The sequence below is a fragment of the Hakea prostrata genome, chromosome 5, assembly GCF_041222555.1.
Source record: "Hakea prostrata isolate BN-2017 chromosome 5, UWA_Hpros_2, whole genome shotgun sequence".
Taxonomy (NCBI): Eukaryota; Viridiplantae; Streptophyta; class Magnoliopsida; order Proteales; family Proteaceae; genus Hakea; species Hakea prostrata.
The window spans coordinates 53,011,441-53,038,027 of NC_142604.1; the positions used below are offsets into that span (position 1 = coordinate 53,011,441).

The 26,587-nt window shown below is 35.1% G+C and overlaps 3 protein-coding genes across 4 annotated transcripts; all 3 read left to right on the forward strand.

Annotated features, from left to right (window-relative positions):
• Window positions 1-1,400: 1,400 nt before the first annotated feature.
• On the forward strand, window positions 1,401-7,501 carry LOC149016499 (LIM domain-containing protein WLIM1-like). 2 transcript variants are annotated; one of them, XM_089154632.1, is made up of 6 exons: window positions 1,401-1,435; window positions 1,946-2,157; window positions 4,484-4,580; window positions 4,695-4,721; window positions 4,825-4,916; window positions 6,985-7,501. In XM_089154632.1, the coding sequence occupies exons 2-6, from the start codon at window positions 2,020-2,022 to the stop codon at window positions 7,195-7,197; spliced, it is 567 nt and encodes a 188-aa protein (XP_089010758.1). In that variant the 5' UTR covers window positions 1,401-1,435; window positions 1,946-2,019; the 3' UTR covers window positions 7,198-7,501. The 2 variants fall into 2 exon arrangements, with proteins under 2 accessions (XP_089010758.1, XP_089010757.1); XM_089154631.1 differs by lacking the exon at window positions 1,401-1,435 and adding an exon at window positions 1,625-1,745.
• Window positions 7,502-10,108: 2,607 nt separating this feature from the next.
• LOC149016500 (ABC transporter C family member 3-like) lies at window positions 10,109-19,803 on the forward strand. The gene is made up of 9 exons (XM_089154633.1): window positions 10,109-12,575; window positions 12,774-12,860; window positions 12,969-13,619; window positions 13,725-13,889; window positions 17,629-17,923; window positions 18,032-18,240; window positions 18,376-18,681; window positions 19,268-19,331; window positions 19,559-19,803. Exons 1-9 carry the CDS (start codon window positions 10,197-10,199, stop codon window positions 19,801-19,803), a joined length of 4,401 nt encoding a protein of 1,466 aa, XP_089010759.1. The 5' UTR covers window positions 10,109-10,196.
• Window positions 19,804-21,702: 1,899 nt separating this feature from the next.
• Window positions 21,703-22,569, forward strand: LOC149016501 (polygalacturonase-1 non-catalytic subunit beta-like). The gene has a single exon (XM_089156772.1). The coding sequence runs from the start codon at window positions 21,703-21,705 to the stop codon at window positions 22,567-22,569; it is 867 nt and encodes a 288-aa protein (XP_089012898.1).
• The last annotated feature ends 4,018 nt before the right edge of the window (window positions 22,570-26,587 follow it).

The window sequence follows — 26,587 nt, forward strand, 5'->3', positions numbered from 1 at the left end:
TCTGGTAAGATATTCATGTACAAGATGACAATAAGCAACTGTTCTCATTGCTTCATAGATTGATTTTTTAGCCTTTAAATCACTATCATGTGTGGTTTCAGATGAGACGGAAATTTTGTAATTTGGTGAATTGATGAATCTTAGGTACTTATTCACTATCACAAAAGGTAGTTTTTTTTTTTTTGGTAAGAAGTCAGAAATATTCATTCATGAACTCTAGAGGAAATACAGATACAACACGTAAAAGTAAAAAATACAAAAGATAGATGCATGAAAACCCAAAGTTCGATCGGAATCATGGAGTGGAAAGTGGTCAAATGTGGTACATGCAATAGACACAAAAGGTAGTTTAGTTGGTGAGAAACCAACACTCACAATCAAGAGGGCATGTTTACCAAAAAGAAAAGAAAAAAAAGAAAAAAGAAATAAAAATCAAGAGGGCATCCTTTAGCAACGCCTTACAGGCTACAGCTTACCTATACAAATAACAAATTAATAAAAATTATAACCTACCCAAAATGTTGTGTTTGATAATAATATTCATGATATTCTAATAAGTTTAGCATGCATTATGAAACCCAATACCTTTGTTATTTCTTTCATCAATGCATTTCTAATTGATGGCAAAAGACAAGTCATACTGATCTGGTTCTAGCCTTTTAGGTTGGGCAGATAGGGGGTGTAAATGGATCCGATAACGACAATGCAATCTTATTATATCAGACGAATTTAGATAATATTCTATATCAGTTTTCAGATAAACTTGGATAATATCTGGAAATTTTTTTTTATTACCTGGTGAGGGTTAGAGTTTAAATTTGAGAATTTTAACAAATTTTCTTTCTTTTATTTATTTTTCTTCCGCAGAATGGAAATCTTACTTTAGTGCTGTGTCAGACATAGTGGTGCTTGTAGTGCCCATTGTCAGATGTACACCACGTAGATTCTATTCGATTCCACATGCTCAAAACATGGTTTGGTTCATCTCAAAACATGACTTAATACATTTTAAAGAAAAACTGATTTTATGTCACTTAAGTTGGTTAAAAGATGAGCAGATGGATTTAATGAAATCCATGTGACATGCATGATGCATCCCATTCGGAAAAGATAGCTTGAATCAATTAGTCCAAAAAAATATAACTACAGCCTCAATAAAGCATTGATTTTACTCTTCAAAGACTTTAGTTTTACATTCCTTTCATTATTGATTTTGCTTTGTATACATTTTAATGAAAAATCTAGAAAAATATTCACATCAAACAAGAATACAATTTCAACAAGGTGATTTAATCTAGGTTGTTTGGGCCAAAAATTAAAAAAAAATCAAATCTAGGTTGCATAATTATTGGTTGGAAAGAGATATTACCATATTCAAATAATCAGACATGTTCAGAGACGAATTCGGATTATCCATTTACAGACTTGCTTGTAGGTGAGTGACATGTCAAAATCTCTTCAATGGTGTCACGATTCAGCTATGTTTATCAGACAAAGCGTAGACTATAGAGACAGGTTCCATTATTAGAGGATGGCGACCAAGATAATGACCTGTTGGTCACAACCCACAAATCAAAAGACCTTTTGCAGTGTTTATGAATTTTTCTTTCCTAGCTTTGCTATAAGATACAATTTTTTCTTCCCAATCTTGTATAAAGTTATCCATGAATCTATGAGTTGTGATGCAATGTTCTGCAATATAGAATGATCTTCTACAACACCCAGTTGAAGATCACCCATCAAAGGTTATTGGGTTCTCTCATTGATCTCATTAATTCACTGCAGCCGTTTAATAAAACGCAAATTTCTATTACGCAGCCGTTATTTTGAGATATGTGTGATTCTGAGCTGGCAAAGATAGAGAGAACTACAACTTTTGCTTTTAAAATTCCAAATTCCATATTGATTCAGATTTCTTATACTTGTTCTTCGTTTGCCCGAAAAGCTCAATTGCTGATCAAGGGCTAAGGCTATTATTATCATCATTCGGGAGAAGAGAAGAGAAGATTGAGAATTGTAATGGCAACGTATGGAGGAACGACTCAGAAATGCAAGGCTTGTGAGAAGACAGTTTATGTGATGGACCAGCACTCGGTTGACAATAAGGTTTATCACAAGGCTTGTTTCCGATGCCATCACTGCAAGGGTACCCTCACGGTTTGTAATCTTATTCATTCTGTTCTCAATTAGATTTGGGTTTCTTGATTTTCTTCATCTGTGACTTTTTGATTGATGGTGGTTTTCTGGTATTCTCTTCTTTGATGATGTTTATGATATCTAGTTCTTTTGGTGTCTCGAATCTGTTCTGGCCTTGTTTGGTGCTTGATTTAAATCTAGATCAGTCCTTTATATGTCTTTTTGACATCTCTCTTTCCTTTTTATCTGTTCGTTCTTGGATGGAAAATTGGGTTTCTTTCTGTGATTATCAAGATGCCGTTGATCCTTCTTTGTATTCCTAAAAGAGTTGTTACTTGATGATGGTTTATAGAGGAGTCAATCTATTGTTTACATTATGAAATCAATGCTGTTGGTGACTTGGTCTTTTAATCCTCTGTGATCGCATGATTTTGTTAAGGATTCTCGGTATTGCTTTGGATTCTCAGATCAAGCCGAGCAAATTGCTCTGTAACCACTTTTTATTTTTATATTTATTTTATTGGGCTCACCCTAGAGGTTACCCTGATGTCAATACCTCAAGCTATGTTTGGAAGCCAAGAAATGAGAATAAACATATTTAGACAGAAATAATGAATGTTTCATGTGTCGATCTCACTCCTCAATTTCTTTTTTTAAATCTTTTTTCTTATCTTTCCTTGGCTTCCAAACCGTCAAGGAATTTTCATGGCATGGATTCATAAGATGAGTAACAAAACAAAATTGTTGATCATCAGGGTATTGCTCTGTCATACAGGCTCTTTAAAACTACTATCTCACTCATGTTTTAAAAACCATGTGTGCTAAGCAATAGCCTTACAAAGCACTTTGTGCTAATTGATTTTCGAGCCAACTTAGTTTTTCACTGTTCTTGGTATTGGACTTTTTATTATTTTTGGACCTCATGAAGGAGACGAAATAAATCCAAATCTCAGTGTTAAAAAGATTCCCCCCCCCCTCCCCCCTTCTTCTATTTCTTAAGGCAATTGATCCATTGGTGTTTGAATATGTGTTGTATTCTGAAAGTGAAGCCTTAATTGTTGAAACTGAAACTTGGGAGTTACGAAAATTCACAATGAAGCCTATCCCAGCAGTCAATAATTTTCAGCTATTCAATTGACAAACATGGTGACATCATGGAATGTCTTGACCATACACCGTGAAGATATTTTCTTTTCTTGGGAAGGTTGTGAAAGTAGCAGTTCATTACTGCATTGGAGGATCTTTCAAACTGCACTATTGCATAGTATAACTAGAACTCAACATGTGCTTCCATTGCTACAGGTTTAATACTGTAAATTTTATTCTGTAAATGGTTACCTATCTAGCATAAACTCTGTAATGCACAGAGTTCACAATTGGCCACTCTATGGTGTCGATAAATTACATGTACTTTTCCCTTACCACTTGCACAGTATAACATATATAACTTGGCAAAGAACTAATAACAAGTCAACCAAAAGCAAGGAGCATGGAGGAAGAGAAGAGAAGAGAAGGTAGAGAAAGAGGAGTCTGAACCAGTGATAGATTCAGAGTGAAATAAGTTGGTATATTTTATTTGTAACGAGTCTTAGAAAAGTATGATGAAATAGGAAGCTAAATAAGTAATGCACTGGAAAGGAATCCATCCTATTCAGAACTACTAAACAAATTTAATCACGATAGGACATCTCATGATGTGTACACCCCCTATTGCAAGAAGCACAGTGTCAATTTGTTGAACACAGTGCTTTGACTGAAAATTGCTTGGGTTTAAATTTGAGCAGGTGAGGAACTGTATTGGGTGCTAATATAATGGAATGGTGAAAAGCAGTTATGAACCCGAAATACTTAAAGAGTGCTTAGTTTTATAAAGTTCTTATAACAAACTAGAAAATAATGCCTTAGATAAGATTGTTCACCGCTATGTGGAACTGGTAGAATACATCAGAACATGTAAGTATGGCAGTAAGATCAAAATTTGTAAAAAACCCGAAGTTGATACATGCAGACAGTAATATTGCAGCTTGCTGATTAGTACTTGGTACTACATCTTGCTTCTTGTTTCTTATCACAAAGGTATGCACACGTACTTATTTTCATGGTCAATTTCAAAACCTGGAAATATTCCCATCGGTACTTCTTTCCTACCCAAGTTTTCATGGAAGTAATCATATAATTATCCAGAGTTCCTTTTACAGTTTTTTTTCTTATTGATCTTATTAGTTGATGCTTGATTATCATGATGACTTCAGAGCTTAACTTCCCTGCTTTGGGCGAGGAACGGCGGTGGTTGAACTTATTTCATTTATTTTTCCCAAGTTTTCCTAACTTGCTGTGCTTTTGGCAGCTTAGTAACTACTCCTCCTTTGAAGGTGTTCTGTATTGCCAGCCTCACTTTGACCAACTCTTCAAGTTGACTGGAAGCTTAGAAAAAAGTTTTGAGGGTAAACTCTTCATTAATATTTTGCTTTCTATTGTACCTACTTCTCCCAAAATATAATTTCATTTAGTCTTGACCCCTGTTTTATTTACATATTTATTTGTTTTCATTCTTATAGGTGCTCCAAAAGAAGCAAGAGTTTCTGATAAGTGCTCCACTTCATGAAGTTTGTTTAGCAATTTTGTACTGGAAAACCATATCTGAAATATTAAATTGATACTAAATTTTTTATTTTATTTAAATTACACAGGGCCAAGCCAACAGCAAAGTCTCAAGTATGTTTGCTGGAACTCAAGACAAGTGTGTGGCTTGCAAGAAAACTGTTTACCCACTTGAGAAGGTACAGTTCTTTTTCCCTCTATTGCAATGTACTTCACATACTGCAAATTATTTCCTTTTTAATTTACCAGGACTATTTCTGTCTAAGTTGCATAGAATTTTTGCATTCAGGGTCTTTCTTCCTATTTATTTGCATTTCAGGTTGATCTAACCATCAATGTCTTCCGTATTTCCCCAGCTAAAAAAATTTTCTAATTGTTTCCTTGAGGCTATGTTTTTGGATGTTAAGAAAAGAAAAGAATTGACAAAATATTCCGAAGACATTGAATCTGTGGAGAAAGACGCACAATGCAATCATGCATCATATCCGTTCTTTCCTTTTCTTGGCATCCAAACATGGCCTAACGGGTCTGAGATTGATATATCTGTGATTAAGTTAACACGAGGAGAGAAGAGGAGTGGGGAAGAATATTGAATATGCTAAAAGGAAACTGTAACTGTTACTATTTTACATATGAAGCAGGCTGGCTTTTATTTTGAGTGTGCGGCTGTGTGTTAGAGATGGTGCAACTAAATCCTTCTTTCCTTCCAAGTTTCTGACTGTTGGTTTGACCAACATTATTGTATGGCAAAGAGTTTCTGGGGGAATCAAAAGGTGCACATCATGTCCCTAGGGAGATTTAGTGGTGTTGTGATGAGGTCCAAGCTGCCATCAGGGCTCGGAAAGCTAATTTTGGGCACAAAGATATGTTCTGTAATTTTATTTGGCCTTGGTATTTGAACTGGGAAAAACACAAAACATACGGAGGCAGTGTCAGGTTGTTTTAAGCTAAGGGGAACACTGTCATGTCTATTATTTTTTAGATACTCATTTAAACATGGGAATAATTTGCAGTTAAGGTTGTCTAGCAACAAAGCTAGCATTTGTATTTCCTTCTATTTTTTGGGCCACTGCTAGGATACTTTTTCTGAATTCATCATAATATAGAATGTCCAAATATATGTCAGAAGTCTCATTACTTAATCCAGGAACTCCTTCAAGCCTGCTAGCTGAACGCCCGAAGTGTCTTTACACAGATGGGTATCCTCTATTTCATTTGCCTTTCTTCTGTAAAGAAAATTTTCCTTGCATGCTACCCCTTGCTTACCATACAACAAAGACCACCACCCTTTTGTATGAATTCCAATGGGAAGTATGCTCTGCTGTCCTGGATGCTGGTCTTGTGCTGCAACAACACCCCCCCCCCCCCCCACAAAAAAAAAAAAAAAGCTGGTAGTTTCCCCTGTTAGAATATATTGCAAGGGGCAAAAGGGGAATAAGATATGACTCTCAGAAATAGCACCTGGTGTTTTGGATGGGTTTTTTGACTCCTACAGTAGGTTAGATTGTTCCCTACCTATGCATAATTTTGATCATGGAGGCTTTCACTAATAAAATGAAGCCTTCCTTGGTTCCCAGCTCTCTCTTCTCTGTTTTTCCTTTCTAAACATACACCCCTCTACTTTTCCTTAACAATTAAGAAGGCAGGGTACAGTAACCTCTGTAGTAATTGAAGTACTCATTTATTTTGTATTAAAAAAAAGAATATATTTATTTTAGAAGTAGAAATTCCTTTTTGGGGAGAGGATTTAGGCAATTTACATGACAAAGATATGTTTGTGTGATAAACTTAACTGCATCATGTGTCTTTTACATCTTGAAGATCAGTTAATTAACCCTCAGGATTTGAAAAAAGTTACCTCTTTTATATTCTAAAGTTCAGTTTAAACATACTCTGATGTTAAATTTACTTGCGAATTTTATGGTTAGTGTAATGGCCACATAAGTATTATGTTCATGTAGTATGGATCATTGCAACTTATACAACATGCTGTATCATCTAAAAATAGAATCTTGAATGGACGTTTGTGTTTCAGTTATGCATATACTGAAGGAGCGTTCGATAATCGAATGATGTATGCTCACCATGAGCTGTGATAATTCTGCCAAAATTGCAATGGACTCTACCTCTTAATAGCCCTAAATTATACACTTTTATTTTTCTTTTCCTGCTCACTTATCAAACCAAGTTAGCCTACTGCGTAGGACATATTTTCTGACTCCTTTGTATTTCTCTTTTGCCCTCTAGGTAGGAGTAGATGGTGACTCATACCATAAATCCTGTTTCAAGTGTTCCCATGGGGGCTGTGTGATCAACGCATCTAGCTACGTTGCCCACGATCACATGCTTTATTGCACACATCATCATGCTCAGCTCTTCAGAGAGAAGGGGAATTTCAGCCAACTTGTGAAGCATGAAGATACTAATGTTGTCAATGAGGTTCCAGTTCCTGAGGAATGAAATTTGTGTCTTGATCTGACACAGGGGTTTTCCATGTCTTTCCCATCATAACCTTTGTTTGTGAAGTTGTAGGATATATCTACAAGGTTCTCCATAAGCATGAGTGGAGAGTATTGAAGTATATAGCAGAGGTATTGGCCTACTTCAATTTTTTTTGAAGGTCAGCAATCAAGGAGTTTCAGTCATTAGCTAATTGTTTTTGAGTGTGAGGTTTGAATAATAATTACAGAAGAGGAATTTTGTCTTTTTTACTTTCCTTTCCATACTCCAAGCCAAAATATTTGGAGATTGAATTTTTGAAGTGGATGCTCTCTTCTTAGCTTCTATGTTGCAAGTGAAGTTTGGTGTCTTTTCTTTTGTAAACAGAAAAAAGGGTTGGATATCATTTCAGTTCCAGCAAGCTTGAGCTATTGTGTCACCACCAGAATAAATGAACCTGACAAAAAAACTATTGGATTTCCACATCAGAGTCCAAAACCTGGTCGGTTATTGTGTTCGTTTTGGTCCAAATAAAGTCCAAGAAGCTATTTGCAAGAATCTATTATGAACAAGGCTTGAAGTATCCTTCGATATGATACTAGTTGACTGAGACAACTAGTATCCTTCGATATGTATCCATACTGAATATAACTGAGACAACCCGTATCGATATGTCTTTTTATTAGATTACACTAAAATACATTGCCAATACAATAAATACTTGATAGAAGATGATATATCTCTTAAAAATCACTTGACCCATACAATAATCAATACCAATACTTTAACCTTTGATTATGAGCCATCTCCTTATTTTCCTTAAAAAGAAAATCTTGATTTTATTATCCAAGGCTTGCTCAGTTGGTGATGATCAAAACCTTGGAAATTGCTTGGGTGTTGCGTAATTAATGTGCAGCACCTGCAACATAGAACAAAATTCCCTCGAAACTTGCGAAATTTTTACTGAAATTTTCCATTTTGAGAACCTCGAAACGAAAAACTAGGGGACGAAAAAAATCCCAAGTTTCGATCGAAATAGTCAAAATGTTGTCGAAACTTGTTGAAACCGACCTGGTTTAATCCAACTTAGACCAAATGGTTAATGAGAAAAAAAATTCCCAAGTTTCGTGGGAAACAAGGGAAATTTCGTGGAAACCTGTGACTTTTTCTTGCAAGTTTCGTAGCTTTTCCATATTTTCAATTTTTTTTGTTTCTTTTATGTTTCCCCAAATACCCCTCCATCAAGACTTCCCTATTGAAATTGTATATTCCCTCAAACTAGTTATTTTAGGCATGTTGATGACCAGACTTATAAAGTTATAGCTGTCTATTACCTTGACAACTATAGGCATAAAATGTCATGGGGATGTCCATGTTTGCTGGCTGGAGGAGAGGATGTTACATGCATAGCACTACTCGTCTCACAGATGGATCCACCGAGGCGAGTCCTCTTGGCAATGAGCTGTATTTTCCTTTTTACCGCCGGTTACTTTGTTTTTGATGTTTTGAAGTTAGAAATTATACATTGAATGCTATGTACATTAAATGACATATTTACATTGATTTTTTTTTTTTTAGCAAAATACAGCCAATGTGTTCTTTATACTCTAATGCAAAGTCCCACCCTAAAATACTCCTTAAAACCTGTAGAAACTTCATGTCAAAACTTGCACAAAAAAGTCTTAAGTTTCCTCAAAATTTCTTAGTTTCCCATCTAGGTTTCCCATTTTCTTTTTTTGGCCAAATTTATTTATTTATTTATATTTTTTTTATGAGGTTCATCTGGGCCAGCTTGCGCGCACCACGATTACATCCTCAAATTAATGCCGCCGAATGGGTGCGAACCAAAGACGTCCCCGTGGGAGGTAGAGCCTTTAACCGCTTTACTAACCCATCATTGGCTAGGTTTCCCATTTTCACTTAGTCGAAACTTGAGTTTCTCTCAAATTTTTTTTTTTGGAGTTGGCGAGTTGGTATTATGGAGGGGGGGATATTACTAATATATGTGCCGCCGGATGGGTGCGAACCCAAAACCTCCCCATGAGAGGTTGGGTTGTTAATCGCTTGACTATCCTACTAAAAAGTCCCTCAAATTTTTTTCCATACTTGCAGCAAACGGTTGAGATCTCAGACTTCTATTTCCGAAAAGTGTATTTTCGCAACACTAAAGTCGAGCCCCAAAACCTTTGAGTGAAGAGATCATAGTTTGAACACTTTTTATGTTATGTACAATAGTCTCCACCTCCACCCTAAAATAAAATAAAAATAAATAAAATTAAAAAAAAATGAAAAGAAGAAGAAGAAAAAGAAAAAGAAGCAAGAATTCCAGAAAAAAGAAGAAAAAGAAGGAAAAATTCTAGATTTTGGAGCTATTGATATATAGATAAGAAGCCATCCTGAAAGGCGTGTTCCAGACAATTCAGACCCCATGATTTCCTATTTATCAGGTCAACTCATACAAACCAACCCTTCGTAACCAGAAATGTTCCTTGATTATCAGTTCTTCCATTGTTCAGTTACACAAGGCATTGTCCAAGCTCATTGAAAATGTTCAGGAGAAATAATGCTGAGATGTCTTAGGAAATGCGAGACTAAACTGTTCATTCAGAAACTGAAGCTTCTTCGTTGGTACACATCTCTCTCTCTCTGATGGAACTTCCTGTCCTCCTCTCGCATCTTTCGTACAAATCATATAAACTTGAAACTTCAGCCGTTCTTGATTTTCCTATAAAATTTTATCAAGATTCTGTCTGTATTATATTCTCAATCTGCTTCTATTTTGTCTGTTAATGTTATCCATTGACAGATTCAAATATGTCGAAAGATGATTGAGCTTCCAAAGTTGGTCCAAGTTTTCCTTGAAGCATATAAGATGGAAATGATTGATATTTCAGTGTTGCATATAACATTTTACCAAATGGGTCTGCTTCAAATCAAAATGTGGTATTGATAGGGTTTGTATTGGAGATACCGTAATTACTGCACCAAATTACAATAAAAATAAAGGATAATTCACAAATATGGATGGTTTTGAAGAATCAAAGAATGACATGAATGTCATGAAGTTCTTTCCACAGTCTTCTGTAGTTACTTTCCAACATGGATTTTCTGCTTCTTCACACCTAATCTTGTTACTAGTTTTATCCGGTTATTGGATTTGTAGAAGATGCATGAGGTCTACACTTGAAGATTCGCAACAAACATCGAAGGGTACTGCATGCTCTTTGTTCTACTGGTCAGCCCTTATATCTTCTTTGGGTCTATCTGTATATGATCTTCTCTTGTGTGTGTTAAACTATCTTTCGGGGTATAGAAATGGTTGGTCAGATCTAAAGATTGTTGCTCAGTTGGATTTCACATTCAGGACACTCACTTGGTCTATGGTGTCTGCTTACTTGCAGATCTATAATTCCTATCATTCAAATCTGCCTAAGTTTCCTACAATTTTAAGGATTTGGTGGGCCTTTTACTTCTTGATGTCATGTTCATATTTTATCATACATCTTGATTTGAATTGGAAACACTCATCTTTTCCAGTTCTACTATGGATCTCAGATGTTATATCTATCGTTGTTGGATTGCTATTTTGTTATGTTGGGTTTTTTGACAAAAAAGGAGAAGATGAAGATATCCATCTCTCGGAGCCTCTTTTGAGAGAGAGTTTTGGTCATAGCAATGGTTTCCAAAGACAGAGTTCAAATGTTGGTGGAGAGAACGTAACTCCTTATGCAAATGCCAATTATCTTAAGATTTTTACTTTTTCTTGGATGGGTTCTTTGCTAGCACTCGGGCATAGACAAACGTTGAATCTTGAAGATATCCCTCAGCTTGCCAATTATGATCGTGCTAGTGCAGTATTCCCTCATTTTAAAAACAAACTTGGAGTTGATAGTGAAGGTGACCAAGTATGCACACTTAGGCTTGTGAAGGCATTGATTATCTCAACATGGAAAGAAATTCTGTTGACAGGTATATTGTCCATCATATGCATATTGGCTTCTTATGTTGGACCATATCTTATTGATGCCTTTGTCCAATACCTTAATAGTCCACAACAACTAAAATATAAAGGCTATTTGTTAGTATCTGTGTTTCTTTTCTCAAAGCTCATAAAGTGCCTCTCAGAGAGGCACTTGTCATTTCAATTGCGGAAGATGGCAATGAGGGTCCGTGCTGCCTTGTTTGCAACAATCTACGAGAAGAATCTCAAGCTTTCAAGCCAAACAAAACAAGGCCACACTAGTGGAGAGAACATCAACTTGATGAGTGTTGATGTTGAGAGGACTGGTATTTTTAGTTGGTACTTACATGATATATGGAAGGTACCAACTCAGGTTGTTCTAGCATTGTTGATATTGTACAAGAGCGTTGGACTTGCTTCACTGGTAGCCCTTTTTGCCACTGTGACTTTGATGTTGGCAAATTTTCCATTGGGAAAATTGCAAGAAAAATTTCAAGGGGAATTTATGGCTTCAAAGGACAATAGGATGAAGGTGACTTCTGAGGCTTTAAGGAATATGAGGATACTAAAGCTACAAGGCTGGGAGATGAAGTTCTTGTATAAGATAATCGAGCTTCGGAGCATTGAAGTAAGATGCTTAAAGAAACTACTTTACACATCTGCTATGACTTCCTTTGTTTACTTGTCTGCTCCAATGTTTATATCCATGGTTACATTTGGTTCTTGTATACTTATGGGAATTCCTCTTGAGTCGGGAAAAATTCTATCTGCATTTGCAACATTTGAGATATTGAAGGGGTCTATTTATAATTTGCCAGACACAATCTCAATGATAATTCAGGCTAAAGTGTCACTTGATAGAGTAGCTTTATTCCTTAGTCTCGATGATCTTCACCCAAATAGAATACAACAGCTTTCAGGCGATAATGCGGAGTTTGCAGTTGAAATAGTCAATGGAAATTTCTCTTGGGATCTTCATTCCCCTAATCCTACATTAAAGGATATTAATTTTCGAGTTTATCATGGTATGAGAGTGGCTATTTGTGGGTCTGTTGGGTCAGGCAAGTCAACTCTACTTTCATGCCTATTGGGAGAAGTGCCAAAGGTTTCTGGAACCATTAAGTTGAATGGAACAAAGGCTTATGTTGCACAATCACCTTGGATACAGAGTAGCAAGATAGTAGATAATATATTGTTTGGTAAAAAAATGGACACCAAACGGTACGAAATGATCCTTGAAGCATGTTCACTAAAGAAAGATCTGGAATTATTTGCCTTTGGAGACCAGACTATTATTGGGGAGAGGGGGATTAACCTTAGTGGTGGGCAAAAACAAAGAATCCAAATAGCACGTGCATTGTACCATGATGCTGATATTTATATACTCGATGATCCTTTTAGTGCTGTGGATGCTCACACAGGAACCCATTTATTTAAGGTATTTACTCAGATCTCTAGTTCAAAAGATTTTCTTGATGAAATTGTCTTGGATCTATGTGTCTAATTGTCTATATCATAATTTTCTTTACTAAATTTTAAAGTGCAAAGTAAAATCTAGTGAACAAAATTATGATATAAACAATCTAATGCATATCTAATTCTTTGATAATTCTCTTTGAATACTTTTTTTTCGTAGGAGTGTTTGTTGGGAGTTTTGGAATCAAAAACAGTGATTTATGTTACCCATCAAGTAGAGTTTTTATCTTCTGCTGATATTATCTTGGTGAGGATATTTTCTCTCTCTCTCTCTCTCTCTCTCTCTCTCTCTCTCTCTCATTTAAAGTCTTTTTACTTAATCTAGGAGTTAATAATGACCTTACATATTTTGTAGGTTATGAAAGATGGAATGATTACTCAAGCAGGAAAGTATACAGAAATTCTTAATTTAGGAAGTGATTTTACAGAGTTAATAAGTACGTATAAGAAAGCTATAGCAGAGCTTACTCATATTGAGCATGGGGAAGTCCTAGATGATTCAACTAATACTGAAGAAGATAGCAACATGTCATTTAGTGAGAAGTCAGTTAAAGATCATGAAGAAAAAGAAAACAAAAATTGCAAAACAGAAAAATTGGTTGATCCAAAAGCACAACTTGTTCAAGAAGAAAAGAGAGAAAAAGGTGGTGTTAGTATTTTAATTTATTGGAAATATATTACTGCTGCATTTAAAGGGTTATTGATACCATTCATAGTGCTGGCACAAATTATTTTCCAGATATTTGTTATAGTCAGTAGCTTTTGGATGGTGTTAGGCACTCCAGTTTCAAAGGATATGACATCTGGTGTTAGTAGACCCACTCTCATCTATATTTATACTTCGTTAATTCTTGGAAGTTCTATTTGTGTACTTGTAAGATCACTACTAATTGTAAGTGTTGGATACACAACATCCACTCAATTCTTCAACAAAATGCATTTAAGCATTTTTCGAGCTCCATTGTCATTTTTCGATTCTACTCCTAGTGGAAGGATTCTAAATCGGGTTAGTATATGTTTATATATTATTAGTGCTTAATCAATTAATATTATTTGTTTATCTAAATTTAACATGATCTTAAGTTTTAGATAACTTTATTCTTATGTACAGGTATCCATAGATCAAAGTACAGTTGATACCTCTATTCCACATCAATTTGAGGAACTTCTCATCTCAATCATAAGATTTCTGGGAACTATTGTAGTAATGTCACAAGTTGCATGGAAAATGCTAATTATTTTTATTCCAATGACTGTGATATGCATCTGGTACCTGGTAATTCAATTTCAACTTTCATTTCTCATGATTTTTATTTCAATTATGCTGTTATCCTATTTTTTCGTAATAATTATACTGTTATATGGTTAATAAACTATCACCTAAATTTGTTCATGTTCTATTCCACAATTAGTTATGCATTTGATTTTTCAATCCAAGGATATATAGTCTAACACATCACTAAAACTTTTAGATTTGAAAAAGTAGGATGGACATGTATATATGTAACATGATAATTTGATTGTGAATTTATTTTGGAAAATGCTATAAGTAGATCCCACAATTTTGATAAAATATGTCTATATGCAATAAATGTTTAGCTAAAGATTTTAGAGTAAGAAGTTTCAAAAATTGATCCATGTTTAAGCCCTTTTTTTTTTTTTTTTTTTTTTTTTTGGCCAAACACAAACAAACTTCATTGAAATAAACAAATCTGGGGAAATTCTCCCAGCAGAAACACTGTACAAATTTTGAAGCCCAAGTGGTGGCTGCATCCACCAAACTTTAGACGTACCCAAACAACGGGCCCCTCTAGCTAACAAATCAGCAGAAACATTTGCTGTGCGGGAAATATGTTATACAACATAATTGTCAAACCCCATCAACAGATTCTTAATAAGCTGAACTAAGTTAGCACAAGACCAATCTAGACCATCAGGATCACCATGTAAACTGGAAACCATTGTCTTACAATCAGAGAAGACCTTGATATTCTTTATCCCTATAGTAGAAGCAACTTGAAGAATTTCATACAAACCTTCTAGCTCCGCTGGTGATGCAGATAATGCCCAACCTGCTTTCATGCGAGCAACAATAAAAGATTCAGAGGATGTCTTGATAACACCTCCACGATCACTTCGAGAAGTTATTGGATCCCATGAACCATCTGAGAAAACATGAAAAAAAGAGATACCATCAATTTCAAACATTTGCAGATGCAAATCATTAAAGACTACTCCTGATGAAGCAATCAACATATTAGAACCATTCACTCCAAATGTGGTTGAAGGAGAGGTAGCCTCAAAGTAAAGGCCATTAATGTCCTGCAACAAACTATTTAATCTCCTAAGAAAAGTAATTAAGCTAGGCTCAAACCCTTCAAACAGATAAACATTCCTTACCTTCCAAACTAACCAAGCTACTACAGTCCAAGTAGTATGCACCCAGTCTAAATTACCAGAATGCCGAAAGAAATATTCAATAAAAGTCCACCATTCCTCAATGTGATGGCCAATGAAAAGATCTGTATCCAACCGAAGTGGAGAGACCTTCCAACACAGTTTTGCAAAAGAACAATGAAATAAAAGATGAACAATTGATTCATGGGCACATTTGCAATAAAAGTATAAAGGAGTATAGCAACCACCTCGTTGAAACAAATTTAAATTTGTGGGGAGAGCATTATGGCCTACTTTCCATAGAAACATCTTAATCTTAGGCAGTGTCTTAACTCTCCAAAGTGTAGTCCAAAAAGTTGAAGAGGCAGAAGTGGTGCCTCTAGAAGATGAACCTAAAGAGCCTGTTAACTCCACAAAATAAGCAGATCGAACTGTAAAATTACTTGTGCGAGTATGTTTCCAAATCCATCTATTCTGCAAGGCCTCAGATGAAATAGGAATCTTAAGAATTGCACTACGCTTAGAAGCTGAAAACCATTGTTGTAATTTAGAATAGTCCCAAGATCGTGAAGGCCATTGGATTAATTCACCAGCCCATAAAGGACTGCCATGAGGAGGATCTCTCCAAATACGGTTTAAATGTAAATCAAGGATCCAAGGGTCAGAAAATACCTTAGTTTGACGACCATTACCTATACTTCGAATCAGACCCTTTTTAAGGACTTCTTTCCCGGCATGTAAACTCCGCCAACCCCAAGAGCATCCCCGTGAACACCTGGCATCAAGAAAATCAACATTAGGAAAATATTTGGCTTTAATAACTCTGGCCCACAAGGATCTAGGATTCTGAAGTAATCGCCAAGCTTGTTTGGCTAATAGTGCTTTTTTGAAGTGATTTAAATCACGAAATCCTAAACCACCATGGTTTTTTGAATTACACAGCTTGTCCCATGATACCCAAGAAGTACCCTTCTGAGAGCCCCTACCCCACCAAAAGAGTCTAATTTGTTGGGATAACCCATCTTTACTTGTTTCGGTAATAGAAAATTTGACATTGCATAAGTTGGGAGAGCTTGAGCAACGACTTTAATAAGTATTTCTTTGCCAGCACTGGATAATAGCTTACTCTTCCAAAAAGCCAACCTTTTAGTCATTCTTTCACGAAAAGAAACAAACACACTTGACTTTTAGACTTACCAAAAGTAGATGGTAAACTCAGATATATACCATGAGAACTCACCTCACCAAGCTGAAGAATAGAAGTGATAGCTCTTCGAATAGGCAAAATTGTACCTTTACTGAACACCACAGATGATTTAGCCAAATTAATATGCTGTCCAGAAACATGCATATATTCTTGAAGAATAAAATTTATATGATGAGCATTTGATTCACTTGCAGGACAAAAAATCATACAATCATCAGCAAAGAACAGATGGTTAATAGCAGGAATATGTCGAGATATTCGCAAACTTGGCAACCTAGGAATACCAATATTTGCACTTAATCTCCTAGATAACGCCTCATGACACAGAATGAAAATATAAGGACTAAGTGGGCAGCCTTGTTTAATGCCCCTAGATAATTTAAGCCCATTTGATTCTAGGGAAAAAAATCATGCCAAGTTGCTAGACCACTTTTCAACCCAACAATCTTGCCACTTAAAGGAGTCCATTTCACTAGGGGTGTGTTCCAAGTTAAACCCTTCCAATCATCTTCATACAATAGTTTTATCCAATGGGCACTAACTTGGTCTAGTATTTGCCTATAAAATCCCTATCTCCTATGAGCATGAATAAATGCATCTTAACTTCTTATTCTTTGAGTGTCCACCCAGTAGACGATCAAGTTTATTTATTTGAATAATGATATTTTATTTTCTATTTTTATAACTGATGATTTTATATATTTATATAGATATAGGGGTGAGGAATATTACATACACCACCAAAGAGAGTTGAACTCTCATAACCTCGTCACTAAAAGGTGTTAGTTATTGTCAATTGAGCCGATCCTTTAGTGGTAAAGTTGCTTTGTTTTTTTAGCAAGCTATATGGTAGGATTAATCTAAACCCTTGAATCTTACTATATAAGGGTAGTCAAGATATCATAGGAACTTTCTAAGGTTTAAATTTGCTTGTTTAAAATTTTATGAATGAAAATTACGTTGAGAATCTTAGAATATACAATTAGTTCCCCCCCCCCCCCCCCCCTCTTCCCTTGAACCTAAAAGAGTACAACCTAGAAAATCTTGAAGATTTTCCTTTACTCAGAATACTTAATGTCTGATATATATAGATAACAACCTTAAGAGAATTGAAGGAACTTCATTTAAAAGGTTAATCTTGAAAAGTGGGTCTCTTGAAGTTTCTTGCATTCGTATTTTATTAGAATCTGAATTTATGTAGAAGCCCTTCACTTTATGGTCTCATATCATCCTTCTTCCTATTTTAATTACCATATTCTAGTAAAATTTACATCTAAAATACTATCTATAGTATTATCTGCTAGAAACTCTAATGGGGAAAGAAAAAAAAAATCTATATTGTTTTCTTGTTTATTTTACATTCATTACATTTAATATGTCTAATTCGCTTTCTCTGAACATTGTCTTCTAGAAATATTATATATCTACAGCACGAGAACTATCACGGTTGACTGGAGTCAGCCATGCTCCTATTATACAACATTTTGCAGAATCTAGTTTAGGTTTAACTACGATTAGATGCTTCAATCAAGAACAGAGGTTCGTGGACAAAAATCTCAACCTAGTAGATGGTTATTCTCGTCCCAAGTTTCACTTCTCGGTGCCAGTGGAATGGTTATGCTTCCGCATGGATATATTGGCATCAACAACATACGCCATATCTTTAATTTTCTTGATCTTAGTTCCAAAAGGAGTACTTAGTCCAGGTAAAAACTAACATTAAGTCTTATAAGATCATCCTTTAAGGAAATAATGATTAATCATTGACATGTAAGGATGATGATAAATTATATCATTTTTTCTCTCTCTTGAAGGTGCTATGGGTTTAGCAATTACATATGGGCTTAGTTTCAGTATGCATGCGCTCATATGGGATCTCAGTATACTTGAGAATAAAATCATATCTGTCGAGAGAATATTACAATATTCTTGTATCCCCAGTGAACCCCCATTGCTGGTAGAAGAAAATAGGCCGAATTGTAAATGGCCATCTCAAGGAAAAGTCGATATTATAGATTTGCAGGTAATCATCAACCAAGATCTAAAATATTTTATCTCCTTATCTTCTCATTTTATTTGCACCCTTTGTAACATGATGTTAATTCCTTCTACTCTTATAGCATGCTATGAGGCATTTTACTTTTTAGTACGTATGCAGGTTCGGTATGCTCCACACCTTCCTCTTATCTTGCGAGACCTCACTTGTACTTTTCCAGGAGGAATGAAGATTGGCATTGTTGGCCGAACAGGAAGTGGTAAATCAACTTTAATACAGACTCTTTTCCGTATGCTTGAACCTGTAGCCGGCCAAATTTTGATAGATGATATCAATATCTCTAAGATTGGCCTTCATGATTTGCGGTCAAGATTGAGTATCATCCCACAAGATCCAACAATGTTCGGAGGGACTATAAGAAGCAATCTTGATCCACTTGAAGAATACACTGACGAACAAATCTGGGAGGTATATCTTACTCTGTTTCATGAACAATCTTTAATTATTGATAGAAAGAGAGGGGTAAATCTGTTGCTTACTTATAATCTCCACAAAAGGCATGCCATAATTACTGGTTGAGACATATATCGATGCCAACTTGGTGATGAAGTTAGAAAGAGAGGGGTAAATCTCTTGCTTACTTATAATCTCCACAAAAGGCATGCCATAATTACTGGTTGAGACATATATCTCTAAAACCCCCTTCTTTGGATTTTCTTATCTTGTGTTTTTTAATCGATTTTTGAAGTCATTTTATCTAAAATAATGAAAATATTTCATTGCATAATTTTAGGGTATACTAGGTTCATAATGCATCCTCTTACTAAGAACCTAGGGCATTGTTTCACCTTTTACTTGAAGTAAAGATACTGAGATGGTTAATTTCATTTACCGTTAGGAAAATATTTGGAGACAATATTACATCTTTAAGATTAATTTTCTTGCTTAAGACCCCATGATTTGTTCACTTCATCTTTAGCATGACTCATCTTTAATCCATCTTAAATAATTAGGTAAACTGATTATTTTTTATGTGGACATTTTGTATGTTTAGGCTTTAGATAGATGCCAACTTGGTGATGAAGTTAGAAAGAAGGAAGACAAGCTTGATTCTGTAGGTAAGGTGTCTTCTCATATTAATTTTACACCATAATTTTTCAACATCAAATCATGCAAAATACATAATCCTTTCAATTATTATTATATAACATATCTAATTCTTAGTACACGAGCTTGTCTTCTAGATCCTTAGCTCGATCCTTTTCTGAAAAAAAGTGAAAGAGAAAAAAGTTAATGAAAATTAAATCCTAAGTAGTTAACTTATTTAACATTATGGTTGTCACAGTTACCGAGAACGGAGAAAATTGGAGCATGGGTCAAAGACAACTAGTTTGTCTAGGACGGGTGTTACTGAAGAAGAGCAAAGTATTAGTACTTGATGAAGCAACTGCATCAGTGGATACTACAACTGACCATCTAATTCAGCAAACACTTAGGCAGCACTTCTCAGGATCTACTGTCATCACAATCGCACATAGGATAACATCAATTCTTGATATTGACTTGGTCCTCTTCCTTGATAATGGTTAGTAATTAGTAATTAGTGAGCCCCAACCCAATTGGTTCATTTCAGTATAGTTTTGTCTTCTAACCAAATTGACATGTTTTGTTGTCTTAAACAGGCTCTATTTTGGAATATGATTCTCCGGCCAGATTATTAGAAAACAAGTCTTCATCATTTGCAAAGCTTGTTAAAGAATATACTCAAAGATGTAGTTGATTATAGTTTTGAGTATTCAATTGTAAGCATGACAATTGGTTTATATTCTAGTATGGCAAAAGGTTTTGGTACAAGACAGTAGAATCCAGATACCAGGGCTGCATCATTTAAGTTGGCATTAATATATAGTTGAAATACTGATGGTAGGAAAGGAGATTTACATGAGGAAAAGAAAAAAAAAACATGGTGGTGAAAGTTTATGGACTCGAATAGTAAGATTTGTTATTCACATGTCTAGTTTTTCATTAAATAAAGCTAGGAAACTGAAACAATAAAAGTTTCGAAAATCTAATGGTGTAAAAGTCAAAATTTGGCGAGTGTCATCAAGACAATTTTCCAAGTATACAAAAGGCCAATATTTTCTGACCTAAAAAAAAGGTCAATATTACCACATTATTGCATCCTCTCATGATGGTCGAACTTGTTATTTGCCTAAAGAGATACTGCAGAACTTACCTTACATAAAAGGTTTTGACATAAAGCTTTTATGAGAAAAGAATTTTGGCATGTTGTTTAACTTTTGATTGCAAAAATTTCATTCATGAGATTTATGCTACTTTTTCTATTTCAAGTTTTTCTTATCATCTTGTTATGATTAAAGTCTCTGATTTCTCCTCCTTTCAAAGCTTTCCTTCTGTAGTCATACATTTTGATATGAAAGTTTCGAAATTGAATTCCAAAAAGCAGTTGAAGTTCTTTTTAGGACCGATCACATGTGAGCTTGTTTTGGCGAAAAAAGAAAGAAAACGTATGGTTTAGGTTCCTTACAGAAAACACATTCCTGAAAAGAATTTCATGACATCAAGTTTTTGATTAATATGCGTCAATTTTTCTCTTTTTTCTTTTTCTGGTAGGAATATTTCAATTTTTGGGAAGTTAGGGATGTTAGAGGAATGAAGTCTAGTTTTCATTTGCAATTTGTTTGGTGGAATGGAGATTCTTGTAGGGTTCTGAGTATTTGGGGTTGTGGAGAAGAAGGTGGATGATTATAATGTCATAAATGTCCCTTCTCTGTGGATGATTATAATGTCATAAATTTCCCTTCTCTGTTACCAGATTATTGCTGCTCCCAGACATTATAGGAAAGCCACTCCCTTCAAATGTCTAGACTGAAAGTTTGGTTTAAGCTTTCATTAATGGCATTATGGTGGTCAAAATACAAAGTTTTTTTAACATATTCAAAGGTGAAATTGGGAAAAAGTAACCCCTGAAGTCCAGTGGAAATTTTACTCTAATTGATAGTCAAAACTAAAATAGTTTTTCAATATTCTTCATAGATGAGTTGGGGAATACCGAACACTTTTAGCCATTCTGGTATTGTGAAAAAAACTCATTCCTCATCTTATTTGTTGGTATGAAGAACTTTCCCTCTATATAATTCAAACACTCTCTAGGCAACTGATCCTTTCCCACATAGGCATTCTATTCTCTTTTTCAGTACAACCATGGCGTATCTCATTCTACTGTTTGGGCTTCTGACAGTACCATACTTAAGTGTAAGCAAATTATGCTTTTCCATTATTCTTTCATTTCAACATGGTTGTTGTTTGGTCTTGTTTAATATTTCTCATTTAATTGTTGTTTTCATAATGAAACTAAAGGATTGTCAAGCTGAAGATTACTTTTTGCGATATTGGGAAGAGCACATTAGTCTAGCACACCCTCCACATTGGCTAGCCTCAAAGGCTTCTCCGCTAAGCATCCATCAAATGGCACTATTTATGAAGTTAATTGAAGAAAATGAATTGGCTTCTAGTCTACCTTTTTTTTGTGAACAAGCTAATATTGCTTGTTCTACAAATGCGCTGGTGAAGGAGATAATAGATGACATTGTCCTACCACCAATAGCTCAGTGGAATGATGACAAGCTGAAATATGAAGACCTTCCTAGTGAAACACCCCTATCTGTTGCCAGTCAAGGAGGAGTGCCATATTTTCGAAAGTCCATGGTGAGAAACGGAAGTTTCATGCCAATCCCTGATCTAAGAGACCCAATGTCATATAAATCGTTTTTGCCGCGATCTCTAGCTTCAAAGTTCCCATTTCCCTTTGTACAGATAAAGGACTTGAAGAAGCTTTTTGGTGTTGTCAATGGATCAAAAATGGATGAGTATATCCGAGACACAATTGAGTTATGTCAGAAGAAACCCTATCAATCTGACCAATGCACTTGCATGACTTCTGCTGAAGATCTCATTGATTTTGTTGTTGAAACGTTAGGGCACCGTGTGCACGTTTGGAGTACTAAGAGCATCGAAGGATCTTATGAAAATGCCACAATTGGAGCTGTGAAACTTATATATGAAAATCTCTATGAACCACCAGCCTTATGTCACAGTGTGCCTTTCCCATTCCAAGTGTATTATTGCCATGTGCTTCAAAAAGTAAAAATATATGCAGTTGATATACATGCCATGAAGAAAGTGAATCAAGTAATCATGGCATGCCATTATAATACATCAACTTGGAATCCAGATCATCTTGCTTTTAAGTTGATGGGTTTTGGACCAGGTCTAATTGAAGTTTGTCACTGGATAAATGAGAATGGGTTGGTTTGGACGAAGGCTCAAGGTTGATCATATGCGAAGATTGAATTATGTTTCAGTTCTCTTGTTTGTGTAAACACGTTATTGTTTAAGTTTATTATAAGGATAAATAACATACCTATTTTTGACTTGCCTATTGTTTTCTTTTTCAAATGGTAAACCACTAAACCTTGACTACTTTTTGACATTTTGATAAAATTTTGTCCTTTAAATGTCTGAAATAATAGATAAAATAATTTGAATCAAAACAAAATACAGACCTACTCTGAATAACTTTTTGCTGCAGTCACAGTTACAAGATTGCTTGAAAATATCCAAAAAAGGTCATGAATCATCAAGGGGTTGTTAACCAGTTAGTAATGACTAACACCTCTTAGTAAAGAAGTCATGAGTTTAACTTGCTAGTGGTATATTTAAATTATACGTAAAAAATACCTTTAGAATATAGTCAACGGGCATGTAGGCTAAGCTATGATCAGCTATCCAATACCATTGTCGTGCTTCTTTCCATTGCATATCAGCTTCTTTGCAGTTGAGAAACCGATATTCATGTAAAAATTCTTGCTCTGGGTTTTTTTCACTTAGGATGTATGTTGCCAATTGCATTTGTGTTAAGAAATGCTAAACTACCACAAGGATGATAGTCATCATAGTATTAAGATCCATATCAGCTTTAAAAGAATTTTGCAGAATTAGTGCATGTTCTCAAAACCATTTGTACACCATTGTATTTGGTTATGGAAGAAGGTTAACACAAGCTTTGTGATACAATTAAATAAAGGGCCATTAGTTTACATTCTAAGCTTAAATCTAATGAGTTAGCCGAAGTAAGAATCTTGGCATACTTTAGAAATGCTTGTATCATCAACTCTTGTTTGCTGGCTGCTACGTACTTCAACTAATAAGTGTTCCATCCATGAATTTCTGCTAAAATAGGAAGACACTCATGACTCCTTAGTCTCCTTTACTTGTTGCAACCTATTTGGTGATTATGTTACAAGTACCATCACACTAATGCAGCGTCCAATTTTGATTATCTATTGACATTTGGAGGAGAATATTTATTCTGTATGCAGAAACTTAAAATCAAGAGAAAAGGAGTCATTCTGAAGTGGAATTTTCTATCAATTTTGATAAATTCTACACCAAACCTTTGATTCCACAGCAACAGAGTGGAGTAGTTTGAACTAGTCTAACTACAAGCTTCAAAGATGTAGCTTATATGGTGAAGAAAGGAGAGTAATACCTAATTGAATTAGAGTTTTCCACTGATGAATCTCTTTTGTGATTTTAGCAGATTTAACTTGATCCACCTCTCATGCTTGTCAGACTCTTCTTCTCCCTTGCACTCTTTTTTGTATTCCTCGTCCATGCTTGAAATACTAACAGACCTTGAAACTATAGGAGCTCGGTGTCTTTATTTCGCCACTATAGATGAATCTCATTTGTGAGTTTATCAGACTCGTCTTCTTCCACCTCTTCTGCTTGTTATACTCATCTACTACTCTAATATCCTCTTCCTCGCTGTTCAAGATGATGACAGACAATGTTTGTGTTCCATTTTTCTGTTTTTAGGTGGAAAACACTTTTTCCTAATTTTATGCACTTTCACTATCTCTTTACTTGTACGGGACGAAAAGGTTTCTATAACCCTAAAAAAATGGATGAAACATAGAAAGAACTTTGAGTTTTTAGCGTTTTTAGAACAGGAGGTTATGTTTTGATGTCAAGAAAACAAGAATGTCCCTCCACTTTTTCAAGAGATGTGTTTTTCTTTGGTGAGAAATACCAATTTGGTGTTTCAGGTTGGGTTTGGGTTGTGTCCATTTTGAAACCTGTTTCAGCCTTTTATCAAACCATGTTACTTTAAGCTATGAGCACGAGGATAAACCAAATCTAATCTCACCCCTTAGATGTATTCTATGGACAAATGTCAATCATCATAAAGCAATGGATGGACCATTTCTGACAGGATAAAATTCCAAGTTGCAATACAGTAACAATGCCCATGTGGATATCAGTTCAGTTCCAACAGTGTGGGCTATTGGGTCACCATCAGATTGAACTGAACCTGACCAAAAAAAAAAAAACCATTGGATTCCCTTAGAAGTGTGTGCCTCACGAAAAAACTCTAATTGTATTCTCTATTATATGTATAGAATTCAACTCTATTGCTTGCCATAAAAGTTCTAAAAAGATAAATAAAAAAGTGTCATGTATTGAGATATGAGAATGGATATCTGATAATCCGTGTCACAGCAAGTCAAGACTTGATTTTTCAGAGGGTGAGCCGAATGCCCTTGTTATAAGGTCAAGAGGAGAGGCTGAAGAACCAGAAAACTCAAGACTATTCTGCAATATATTGTGATTACTGATTTGTATTTCTAGGGGATTTTCATTGAACTTGCATCAGCATGGATGCAAATTACAATTGGTAATCGAGAATTCGAGATGTAATTGAAAGTATTTTTTTTATAAACAAACAATTCATTAATCAAAGGAAGAAGAGGGATAGAACCCAAAGAAGATAGACGGGTAAACCCAACTAACCCCAAGGAACACAATAAAGGAACACAACAACCTATACCAAGCTATACAGTTTACTAGGCAAAAAATAAACTCAAAAAGCCTATTCTTTTACTCTATTTTTTCCTACCTTTCTTTAGAGACTTGAAATCAACCACCAAGTCCACGGCTCCAAACTGCTCCTTAGTACCATGTACCATGGTTGCTTCTCTTGTAACCATTGCATAGACATTTATATGTTAGATGGTGTAGTTTGTGGTAATATGTTATGTTTTGATCCGAATTCTTGAACCCAATTTGGAAGATGGACCCGCATCGATATATTTTGGTGGATGACCTAAATGACTTGTTTGCGGAGACTTGTGGTGGAACTGGAGGGTCGGAGCTCACCATTGATCTTGATCTATGGAAGGGGTGTGGGGGCGAAGCTCCTGCGGTACGATATGACCCGACCCGATGGGTTGACTCATTTACCCGATTGGAGTTTGTATATATGTATCTTATGTTTGCATATCACATTATTGAGAGATTTAGGATTTTCGATTAGAGCATTGGGTGAGGGTTTAGGGTAATGTCGTTCTTGGCGATTGATTGTGAGATCTTTTTATGTTCTTCTTCTATTTAATGGAACAAATTTTCTTCTTTGCCTATGAACATAGCATACCACATTAGTGTGTGAAACTCATTAAATCTCTATGTGTTTTCATTTTTTATTTATTTTTCGATTCGCTATTTCGTGATTTTTTTTTATCATAATATAATCATAAATTCAATTTATTCACTGCTCAATGGGCATTTGCCTTTTTTGGTAAAAAAAATTCTTTTGCAATTGATACTTCAAACACCTTGGGACAGATTTTGAATTACACATGAAAGCTTATGATTTTCATTAATCTAAAGTCTTCTATGTTGGTATTGGAACTTGGATGGGAAGCTTGACTTGGGAGTATATTGGCCAATTCAGTTGAACCATTGGCTTTTCTTGCAATCCCATTGTCGTGCTTCAGTTGCATGTTGTATTAGTTTTTCTGCAGTTGAAACAATTAGGGCAATGTCTGACTCTCACCAAATTTTAATTATTGAAAATGAAGAATATTTCACTTGGTTTACTCCAACATCTCATATGTGATTAAAATCCTGTACCTTTTCATTATGATAATAAAAATAAAATAATAAATTGTGATTATTCAAAAATAAATGCATTCAATTGATTTCTATATGAGCCACCGTCTTATAAATTTATGAGAAACAGATATTCATGCAACTATTCTTGCTCATGGTTTTTAACGGAGAATGTGTGTTATCACATCAATTGCATTATGGGTTAAGAAATGTTAAACAACTACAAAGATGATACTCCTTATAAATTTTGCATGCAGAATTAGTGCATGTTCCCAAAACCATTTATAGACGGTTATATTTGGTTATAGAAGTACGTTAACACTAGCTTTGTGATAGAATCTAAGGTCCATTAATTAGTTCACATTTTAAGCTTTAATCCAATGAGTTAGCCAAAGTAAGG